General features: G+C 35.5%; 1 protein-coding gene across 7 annotated transcripts in view; it reads left to right on the top strand.

Moving 5' to 3' along the window:
* LOC106871510 (uncharacterized protein F21D5.5) overlaps positions 1-12,461 on the top strand; it is a 95,729-nt gene that overhangs the window by 41,638 nt on the left and 41,630 nt on the right. For all 7 annotated transcript variants that reach the window (XR_008264649.2, XM_052969836.2, XM_089357005.1 and 4 more), the window contains 4 exons: positions 1,131-1,179; positions 4,898-4,965; positions 8,426-8,518; positions 11,120-11,185. Coding sequence is in view for 6 of the 7 variants with exons in the window: in XM_052969836.2 (XP_052825796.2) it covers positions 1,131-1,179; positions 4,898-4,965; positions 8,426-8,518; positions 11,120-11,185 (276 nt within the window). In the remaining variant the exon portion in view is untranslated. The remainder of the gene's footprint in view (positions 1-1,130; positions 1,180-4,897; positions 4,966-8,425; positions 8,519-11,119; positions 11,186-12,461) is intronic.

Genomic DNA, 12,461 nt, shown 5'->3' with positions numbered 1-12,461 from the left:
ACTCTGCCAGAAATTTGGAAATGACATGCTGTACTGCTTGGCATTCATGCCAGAATCTCCTATGTGAAGTGCTGGAAGCTCCAATAAGAACATGCACCAATACAAACATGTACTGAGAGTGATAAAAAGGAAACATCCAGTCAACATCATCGTGTTTGGAGGGATGACTAGTGAAGGCAACGTTATGCCTCCATTCATCTTCCCACATGGCTTCAGGCTCAACACAGAGGCCTACATCAAGTTCTTGGAGGAGGTAGTGCTGCCCTGGATCAAGAGAGTGGCTACTGGAAGACCCTGTGTCTGGCAACAGGACTCTGCAGCATGTCACACAAGGAGAACCCAGTCATGGCTGTCTGTGACCACATCACCCCTAACATCTGGTCGTTTAACTCTCCAGATTGCAACCCCCTTGATTATTATATGTTGGGCACAGTTGAGCGAGAGACCAAAAAATTCCTTGTAACACCATAGATAAACTGAAGGCAAGGATTATGGTAGCATTGACCAACTTAAACAAGGAGACCATCTAGAAGAATCACGAGATTCCAAAGTCATTTGGGGGCCATGGCTGAAACCAATGGCAATTTTATTGAATAAATTTACTTTAGTATTTCAGGATATCTTTATGTAATTTTGGTCAATATATCTGTTAAAATGAGATGTCAGTGATATTTTCATTTTTGTGTAATTTAGACGACAGTTTATTTACTGCACCTTGTGTGTGTGTGTGTGTGTTTGTGTGTGTGTCTTTGTGTCTGTGTTTGTCATCCCCACTGTCACTTGACAACCTGTGCTGGTGTGTTTATGTCCCCATAACCTAGTGGTTCAGCCAGAGAGACCAATAGAATAAGTATCATACTTTAAAAAAATAAGTACTGGGGTTGATACATTCAACTAAAAATTCTTCAATGCAGTTCCCCAACATGGCCGCAGTCTGATGACTGAAACAAGTAAAGATAAAAGATAAATGATATATATTACACCTGATTGGCTATAATCCTAAATGAAATAAAACTCTTCTTGACACATTTTCTTACTTTGAATTAATTTACATTCTCTATGGTGTAGTTTATAGAGCTACATTTATGTACATTGTCAACTGATTTAATTATGTGTTTTTTATGTTATAGGAAAACGATAACATTACGATTGATCACATGAAAAGTTTTTATGTTGGAGGTTAGTTAATACTTTTCTTATTTTAACAATTTTTTTAACAATTCATTTGTATTTTTTTGTAACAAATGCTCCCATATTTCCCTCAATATAAGGATAGTGTGTGATGAAATTTCAGATTAATAAAATTGCTAATTTTTGATCTACTTTCTAGGCAAGAGGTCTTTTATCTGAAATTGTGTGTTAAAATTAAGTCTGTTCTACTATAGTCACCAAACTGTAATGTGCTGGAATTATACCTCTTGTTTTTCAGCTAGGCAAAGTGGGACTCAATGAATACTTCGCTTCAAGAACATGTCCCAATAGCTATCAGCTGTCTGCTCAGTAATGATGACTATATCATCATTTGTCATCATGATTGTTTAAATGCCCATTTTTCCCATGGTCACGTCCCCACCCTGTCTTCCAGCCAAGAGGTCTTTGTTCTGCAAGTGCAGTGTCATATAAAATGCACTCATTCTAGTGCCATGTAAACTGCACTTGTACTGGTGCCATGTTAAATGCACTCATGCTGGTACTACATGCAATGCACTTGTGCTGGTGCCATGTAAGGGTACCTGTGGCAGTAGCATGTGAAAAGCATCCAACACACTCTGTAAAGTGGTTGGCATTTAGGAAGGGCATCCAGCTGTATAAACCATGTCAAAACAAACAATTGGAGTTTGGTCAGCTCTCCAGCTGACCAGCTCCTGTTGAACTGTCTAACCCATGCCAGCATAGAAAACAGATGTTAAATGATGACGATGATCCATTTTTCCATACTAGCATAGATTAGATGGGTTTGCATATTGCTCCCACCTGACTTATGTTGCAAGTTATTAAACAAACTTTGCAAGATTTAAAATTCTGTTATTATTTTAAAAAATTTTGTGTTGTGGACAAAAATATCAATTCTAAAAGTAAATGACATTTCTTGCTTGACAGAAATAGCTACTTTGATGTTTAACCCTCGAGCATTTAAACTGGCCATATCTGGCACAAAATATTCTACCTGTAAGTAGAAAATAGAAATGGCTTTAGTTAATTTGCATAATTTAAGCAAAAACAAGCTCTGTGTGTGTGTGTGTGTGTGTGTATATATATATATATATATATATATATATATATATATATATATATATATATATACACACACACACACACACACACACACATATAGTCCACAGATGGGATCCAGATATTACCCGTATAGACAACACTTAGTAGTGCTCAAAAGATTCAAACTTAGACACCAATGCGTTTACAGGCGATCGATTCCACAAGGTAAAGAAAGGCTATAAGAGGGATGAAGTTGAGTGGATATAGAGGCAATTTATGTGGATAAAAATTAGACATTAACCATATTAATATATCATAGTTTGGGTATGAAATACAAGATATGTATATACATATGTACATATTTTGTATTTCATACCCAAACTATTATAATATTTAATATGTCTAATTGTTTATCTGCATAATTGCCTCTCTCTCTCTCTCTCTCTCTCTCTCTCTCTCTCTCTCTCTCTCTCTCTCTCTCTCTCTCTCTCTCTCTGTGTCTCTCTCTCTTGCTCTCTCTCTCTCTTGCTCTCTCTCTCTCTTGCTCTCTCTCTCTCTTGCTCTCTCTCTCTCTTGCTCTCTCTCTCTCTTGCTCTCTCTCTCTCTTGCTCTCACTCTCTCTTGCTCTCTCTCTCTCTCGCTCTCACTCTCTCTTTCTCTTGTTCTCTCTCTCTCTCTCTCTCTCTCTATATATATATATATATGTGTGTGTGTGTGTGTGTGTGTGTGTGTGTGCATGGCCTTAGTAATTAAGGTTTTGCACTCTTAATTATTGCTGGATTAATTTTTTTCTTGGACTGGTTTGTGCAATGTGTTCTTGAGCAACATTCCATTTCATTTGTTGCTCCATCCCACTCAGCGTAAATGAGTAATCTTGCAACTGACCAACGTCCCATTCAAAGGGAATGTTGTGATGTCCAGAAACTGGGTAACTGGCACTTTGAGTGCAAGGGCTCAAGACAAATCTTCACGTATTGATGAAATAACAGTGATATGATGCGTTTGATAAGTGTTCTGCACGAAACTTAGCCTTCTGCCAATTCAAAATAAGAAATATAATGTTTATGTAAATATTAGTTATGTGAACTATTAAAACAAAAGATTTTTATAGTTTTAAAGATATAACCTGGACAGTAATTTCGTTACAGTTGAAGTAGATGACCTTTCAAAGGGAAGTAACTATTCTCCATGCGCTAGTAATTTGAAAGGCTATCATATCCAAGTGGAGATAATTCACAACAGAATTGAATTGTTGAATATGCTATTTCTCGTAACGAAATTTCATTTCACAAATTATTGAATTGTCAAGTTTCAAATGGTAACTTCTACTATTACAGTGTTGAATATCCTTAGTATAATAACTTAGTCACTCAAAATATTGATGATAAATTTACTGAAAAAGGGATTGATTAAGCAGAATGTCGCTATAAATGTGTTTGGAATTTCTAGTTTGGCTTATAGGTATAGGCATGGTTTGCTGGTTAAGATCACTTTGCAACCTTGTAGTTTCAGATTCAGTCCCACAGCATGGCACTCCAGGCTGATTAATGCCGTTTGATTGAATTTGGTAGATGACAACTGTAAATGGTCTGTCTTATAAAATTCTGTCTGACCCTTGTGAGCATGGAACAGGGAATAGTGGACATTAAAATGATGATGATATTACACACACACGTGTGTATATGTGTGTGAATGTTGTTATCCTACAGCTTTCCTTGAGTGAAATGGTGATATGATGTTTAAATTTCTTGTTGACATTATGACTGTTGCTCTGCACTTTTGAAGACCTGTGGAATAAAATTCCCCTACATGAAACATTTTAATGTTGGCAACAAGAAGAGCATCTATTTGTAAAATATTGCCTGAAATACATTCCCATTCAATCCATATGCTTGCATAGATAAATGGGCCTTAAATAAATGAGTGTATATGATATTGCTGTTCTGCATTGATTTTCCATACTAGCATGTGTCAGTATTTTTGTTGGTAAATTACTAATTATATAGATATCTTGAGGCATAAAATTAAACAGATATCTTGAGGCGTAAAAGAATGGCTCTACTTTTAATGTGGTCAGTATCTTGGCCATATATGTAATTAGCAGTTCATTTCATTTACTACTCTCCTATAGGGACTCTTTGTATTTTTTATATGTAAATATAATACAGAATAATATTATATAGTGCAGTGTATAAAGAATTGCCAATTTTACAGTGATTGTTCTACATATCGCAGTAAATTTTGCTTTCTCATAGTATCTATTGACAGATGGGTAGATTGGATCATTGATAGCAGATAGCAGATTTAACCAAGGATACAGTATTGCATAACACAGGATGTATGGGCTGTCAGTGTTTGGTGTATATACTAGGAACTCAGAAGAGCCAGCTCACTCTACCATCTTTAAGAAATTAACATATTGTATAATGCAGTCTCTGATATACAGAAAGTGTGGAATGGTAATATCTTGACCACTACTTAATCATAGGTTATCTACACAATCGGTGCTAACCTGGGACTAATCAACAATTATTTGCTAACGCTCAATAGGATGTGTACATCATATTCTTGTCTTGTCCATCAAAATTACTTTATTTATTCAAACTGATTTTAAAATTGCTGACAAAGAAGAATAAGAAAAAAGCATTTATTAGGGTTAACTATTTTCTATTTTGCTTTTTAGATGCTGCTGGACGACCTGATAATTGGAAGCATGGGAAAAAGAAAGATTTTTCTTGTTCTGATCGATTGGTGAGTTATAGTTAATTATTCTATTCCTACAACCTAGCATACGTTATCTTTTCTGAGTGCTTTATGGCAGGATTGAACACAGAACCACATGATTAAAAATGAACTTCTTGATCAAACAGCTATGTCTGCACCTATTCATCTACTAGATTAAGCCTGGAACCATGCGGTTATAAAGTAGCCTTTAAACATGGTTATTCATGAATCTCTGTGTGTATGTGTATGTAGTATAAAAGCACATCCAGCTGTCACTTGCAAGCAGATAGGGCTTGGTAGCATGTACCATACCTTCATTAATTGTTTTAGGTGTTTATGTAGTTGCAGGCTGATGTAGACACCTTCTTGGTCCTTCTCACATTTGACCCAATGAAGCATCCAGGATGTGACGGTTGCACAAGCAGTGGCTGGTACTCATTTACAGCTGTGTGGAGTGGTTTGTTCAAAGAACACAATGCGCTGCACAGTCCAGGAACTGAAACTGCAAACCAATAACGATGAGTCAGGCCCCTCATTCTTAATCACTTTCTCTTTCCCTCTGTTGCTCTTCTCTATGACTAGGTAACCAAGTATCTCCTTTACATCAGCACACCTATTTCTGTCCTCTTTCTCATTAGGTCTCTCTCTCTCTCTCTGGCTGGGTAACTATGTATCTCCTCTATAGCAAAACACCTGTTTCTACCTCTCTGTCACACTCTAACCTTTCATCATCTGACACAAGATCACCTCCTCCAATGCTCCCTCCTTTCTCAATATTCCTTGTTTTGCAAGTTACTTGGTGACCCTGTCAGTGCTGGTGCCACATAAAAAGCATCCAGTCCACGTGGTGAAGCAGTTGGCATTTGGATAGGCATCTAGCTATAAAACCATGCCAAAACTGACCTCACATGTGCTGGTGCCACATAAAAAGCACTCAGTCCAATCTGCGAGGTGGTTGGTGTTAGGAAGGGCATCCAGTCATAAAAACCATGCCAAAGCAGACACAATAGCCTGGTGTAGTCTTCCTGGCCGGCTTGTGTCAAACCATCCAACCCATGCCAGCATGGGAGGTTTGATGTTAAATGATGATGATGTTCACACATACACACACACACAGATACACATGTATCAAAACAGAAAACTGGAAAAATATTTTTGGTAATATTTATTCCCATTACAAAAATTTCATTACCAATAGCAGTTAAACAGAAAAATATGCAAGACATCTATTAGTGATTAGGCTGAGAATCAAAATCTTATTTTCTAAAAGAGCTGATCTCTGACTGTTTGCCTGTAACGTGTGTTGAGAGAGGGAAGAAGAGGAGAAAAAATTATTGAGAGAGAGAGGGGAAAAGAGAGAGTGTGTGTGTGAAAGGTAAATAAACAGTGTTGTCACCTTATTAACTGACAAGTTTTGGTTAAAATGTGGGAATTTTAAGTGCAAGCCTGTCAACACAATGCAAACACAGACTTATACAAAACCCATATGCATATATTTATAATACCTATAGTTATTTTTTGTTGTTGTTTGTTTGTGTGTGTGTGTTTGTATACCTTTCAACATAGAGACAGCACAACACAGATTTAAAAAAAAAAAACTTTCACTTTGAACAATTTATGAAGGTACGTGTATGATTAACAAATATTTTTGCTGGCAGCATTGTGATGGCTAATGAACTTGTAATATATTGAAATGATATTATCTTAATAGTATAATTTTAATTCTCAGTCTGAAGAATTATTGATAGATGCCTTACATGTTTTTCTACATGTATGCCTCTGTAACTGCTATTACTCTTTTACTCTTTTACTTGTTTCAGTCATTTGACTGTGGCCATGCTGGAGCACCGCCTTTAGTTGAGCAAATTGACCCCAGGACTTATTCTTTGTAAGCCTAGTACTTATTCTATCGGTCTCTTTTGCCAAACCGCTAAGTTACGGGGACGTAAACACACCAGCATCGGTTGTCAAGCGATGTTGGGGGGACAAACACAGACACTCAAACATTTACACACACAAATATATATATATATATATATATATATATATATATATATATATATATACGACGGGCTGCTTTCAGTTTCCGTCTACCAAATCCACTCACAAGGCTTTGGTCGGCCCGAGGCTATAGTAGAAGACACTTGCCTAAGGTGCCACACAGTGGGACTGAACCCGGAACCATGTGGTTGGTAAGCAAGCTACTTCCACACTGTCACTCCTGCACCTGCTATTGAAAGTTTTGTAATGGGAATAAATAATACCAAAAAAGTTTTCCAGTTTTCTGTAAATGTATCTTCCAGTATTCTCTAGTATTCTCAACTCTTGTATGAAATATAATATCTACAAATATACTTTAGAGTACTGGATTATGCAGATGTGCTTTTTGGAGACACAGCTTGGATTACATACTTTATCATCATCATCATCATCATCACCACCACTGTTTAATGTCCCTTTTTCCATGCTAGCATGTGTTTGGCATTTTGATATGAACAGACAAGCCAGAGGGCTCTTCCAGGTTCTATGTCTGCTTTGCATTGGTTTCTACAGCTGGTTGACCTTCCTAATGCCAACCACTTAAGAGTGTATTGGGTGCTCTTTGTATGGCTGTAGCATGGGTGGTAGCTTGAATTTATGCTTACACTTATTTCTTTATTGCCCACAAGAGGCTAAACATAGAGAGGACAAACAAGGACAGACAAAGGGATTAAGTCGATTACATTGACCCCAGTGCATAACTGGTACTTAATTTATCGACCCTGAAAGGATGAAAGGCAAAGTCGACCTTGTTAGAATTTGAACTCAGAACATAACGGCAGATGAAATACCGCTAGGCATTTCGCCGGGCTTGCTAACACTTAAACTAACACTTAAAGCCACTTCATTTGGTTTCATTTAATGGTAATGTTTTCTAGTGTTTAGAGTTAATGTTATGCCAAGATAATTTGCTATGGTTAAGTTCATATGTATAGATGCTTTTAGGTCAAACTCTTTGAAAATATTTATTAGGTTTTTTCCTAAATTCATCTTATTTATCTTCATCTGAAATTTGGGAGATGTTTAGTCTATTGTCCCTGTATAGACACAAACGAATTTCTTGGATATTTTACTTATTTCTCCAAGGATATGTTGAAGAGGCTATCATTTTCTGAGCATTTATTTTATTTTATACCCAGGATAAGTTGTCTGGAATAGGAGGGACATTCTTGCATGCATAATTATGTTTATTTTTTTTGTTTACTGATAGAAATGAATCTTTTAGCAAAATCTAGGGTTAGATTGTTTTTTCAAAGAATAATGTCTTTGACAATTGCTAATTAGTAGGTAACTCAACATAAATACCTGCATTTAGAACATTAAGAATGACTTTGAAATAATCTCTTATATCAACATCTATATAGATTCATATCTGTTTTGTATTATGGTATTGTTGTATCATTAATTTATTATCAAGTACTGACATTTTTCATTTGGTTTTTATCAGTTTGCCATTAATATCAATGTAAAGTTTTATACACCAGAAGAATATTTTTTATCAGCAGAAGTTGCACCTTTCAATATGCCTGATTTTGACCCAGTAAGTACTTTTGCCTAAACCATTTCTTTTTTTTCTTCTTTTTTGTTTCTTACTCTTTAAAACAAAAATATTCTTCTCTAAATCTATAGTTTCTTTTATTGTTAATTAAAATGAAAAACAAATGTCCTCCTCCTCCTCATCATCATCGTTTAACATCCGCTTTCCGTGCTAGCATGGGCTGGACGATTTAACTGAGGACTGGTGGACCAGGTGGCTACACCAGGCTCCAATCTGATTTGGCAGAGGTTCTACAGCTGGATGCCCTTCCTAACGCCAACCACTCCGAGAGTGTAGTGGGTGCTTTTACGTGCCACTGGCACGAAGGCCAGTCAGGTGGTACTGGCAACGGCCACGTTCAAAATGGTGTATTTTACGTGCCACCTGGACAGGAGCCAGTCCAGGGGCACTGGCATGATCTCGCTTGAATGTCTTTACACATGCCACCGGCACAAGTGCCAGGTGCCATCACGATTTTGCTTGTTAAGAATTTCATTTAGCAGCTACATGGGTTTTGTGTTCAGTCCTGCTTCACAACACTTTGTGCTGACCAATGCTTTGGGAGTGAATTTGGTAGACAGAAACTATGTTTTGGCACAAGGCCAGCAATTTCAGAGGAGGGTGTAAGTCAAGTACATCAACCCCAGTACTTATCTGGTACTTATTTTATTGACCCCCAAAAGGATGAAAGGCAAAATCAACCATGGTAGAATTTGAACTCAGAATGTAAAAATGGATGAAATGCTGCCAAGTATTCTTTTCCATGCTAGCGTAAACTAGTCAGACTTTTTGAGGCAGATATTCTATGGCTAGATATCCTTCCTGCTGTTTAACCGCACTTGTTTCCAAGAATGTTTTCGCTGAAGATTGGAAATGAATAACGTGGTTGATGAATTATTGTTTAATGTCAAGACAGGAACGCACACACATGCACAAACTCACATACATGCGTACACACAGCACTCCCACCCACCCACAGTTTCAGTTTCTGTCTACCAATTCTATTTTCTCAAGGCACAACACAGTAGGACTGCATCTGAAACCATGTTGTTAAGAAGTGAATTTCTTAACCATATAGCTTTGCTTGTGCTCATACACACATACACACACACACACACGTATATATATATATATATATATATATATATATATATACAGGATTGGCCAAAATTAATCCGACAGTAAATCAAAATTCCATAAATACTTAATATTCAGTTTTATTTATTCATTTGGAAAGATGGTGTTGCTCAAGAAGGACGTCAGTTTGAACAATTTCCATGATGTTTCATATTTAGATGCGTTTATGAAATTCATTCAATTGTTAAACATAGATAAATCTTGGAATTAAATGGTTTTGATTTGCTATCAGGTGACTTTTGGCCAACCTGTATGTATGTATATGATAGGCACAAGCATGGCTGTGTGGTAAGAGGTTTGCTTCCCAGCAATTAGCTTCTGGGCTCTGTCCATGTTTATATATATATATATATATATATATATATATATATATATATATATATATATATATATATATATATATATATATTTATGTTTGCATCCAAAATGGAGATGAACACCATTCCTCCACATGATTGGCTAGAAAAATTGTTAAGATATGAAGATATTTTGTTAACATGAAACCAATGGAAGCCTTAATACACAAATAAAGAAATTTTATCCTCCAATGTGGTGTTGAGCATTCATTCTCATTGCTTGACATTTATATATATATATATAAACATTATCAATGTCATATACTTAATGTTTGTGATTTTTTTTATTACCCACAAGGGGCCAACACTTAATGTTTGTGTGTTGCTAATTGCTTTTAGGCTGTAGTATTTTGTGTAGTGAAAGTCCTTTTAAAGATGCTCACTTCTGAGGTAATTTGTTTTGTTTAGCTTTGAAGTATACTGTGTTTTTTGATACTCTATTTCTTTAAAGGTAACTTCTCGGGAGGAAATACCACAACCTAAAAAGTGTTTAATAACACACATACATTAAGTATGTGATGTTGATAATTATTGAGCTGCTTCTAACAAAAATCTTTGAATACACACACACACACACACACACAATTATATATTTTGTATATGCACATATATTTATATGTTATATACTCACACACGCTTATATATATATGCATATATATACATGTATACACTCACACACACAAACACATATATATCATCATTATTTAATATCTATTTTTCATGGTGGCATGGATAGGATTATGTGACAGGATCCAGTGAGCATTATGCTTAAGTGTTTGCATTAGTATAGTTTCTGTAGATGGATACCCTTCCTAATGTCAACCTCCATGCTACTGGCACAAATGAGGTCACTAAATAACTTGTGTACGCACACATGTATATATGCATAATGCTCAGAGTTAAATTCTGATTTGAGACAAAACTACATGTTGATGCGATAAAATGTTAAGTAACATCAATCGAGCCTTGTTTGTTTTACCATAAATAAAGGTATTTCTAAAGAAAGAGTAGACAAACTAAAATTTGCCATATCTTACATGGAAACAATTATACATTTGAAAGAAGTTCATTTAACAGGATAATAATTTGTTACTTTTTATAAATTTTTCAGCGGAGACTTTTGGCATCCACACCACTCACAAACCCACCTAAACCTTTAACACTCAAAAAGCAAGAGGTAAATTTTTATGGCGTTTATTTTACTTTACATCCTTCTTGTGTCAAAATAAATTTATACCTTGTCAAACAATTGCTATTATCTGTAGACATTAACTAGTTATTAAAAAATGATAATGATCTTTTTTGTACCACAAGAAAGATATTTTATAGAAGAAAGTATAATATTCATTGCATGGTTTTAAAAAGAATTAGTGAAGTAAAAATAATGTAGCAACACCATATGGTGGTGCCACGGCATGGGTACAATTTGGGAGCTGAAACTAGTGAAGAAAAAAAATGTATGTCTATTTATATATATATATATATATATATATATATATATATGTGTATGTATATATATATGTATATACATGTTTATATATGTATGTATGTATGTATATATATATGTATATACATGTTTATATATGTATGTATGTATATATATATATATGTATGTGTATATATATATATATATATATATATATATATATATATTCATGAACTCATCGATGAAAATCCACTGTCACATAGAAAAATTAATAATTAAAAGCACAATAAATAAGTATAATACAAAGTAAATATCATAAGATAAAGATAATAAAATGACTACACGTGTTTCATAACTAATTTTCAAATAGAAAGAAAATTTAAATCGATTGAAATCTATTGAAAATCAATTCTATTAAAAAATATAGCTAATCTTCAGGTCAAAATACAACAATAATAATAAATGAATGTATATATCAACCAACAATAAAAAACAAATGAATTTATATAAAATACTTATTATATAAAGATAGAAAAATATTATTAAAAATATCAAAATAATAAACATTCCATAATCAACCCTACATCATCATCATCATCATCGTCGTTTAACGTCCACTTTCCATGCTAGCATGGGTTGGACGATTTGACTGAGGTCTGGTGAAACCAGATGGCTACACCAGGCTCCAATCTGCTTTGGCAGAGTTTCTACAGCTGGATGCCCTTCCCTACGCCAACCACTCAGAGAATGTAGTGGGTGCTTTTACATGCCACCGGCACGAAGGCCAGTCAGACGGTACTGGCATCGGCCACGCTCAAAGAGGTGTATTTTATGTGCCACCCGCACAAGAGCCAGTCCAGGGGCACTGGCAACGATCCCGCTCGAAAGTCCTTACACGCCATCACGATTTCGCTTTCGCTTGCCCCAACAAGTCTTCGCAAGTTGAGTTTCGTGTCCAATGAAGGAGACGACGTTGGCATGGGTGCCAGTCGTCGAATTTAACTCGATTTCGATTTCACTTGCCTCA

Source organism: Octopus bimaculoides, chromosome 1, assembly GCF_046866305.1.
Source record: "Octopus bimaculoides isolate indiv1 chromosome 1, ASM4686630v1, whole genome shotgun sequence".
Taxonomy (NCBI): Eukaryota; Metazoa; Mollusca; class Cephalopoda; order Octopoda; family Octopodidae; genus Octopus; species Octopus bimaculoides.
This window is presented reverse-complemented; position numbering and strand designations above follow the sequence as displayed.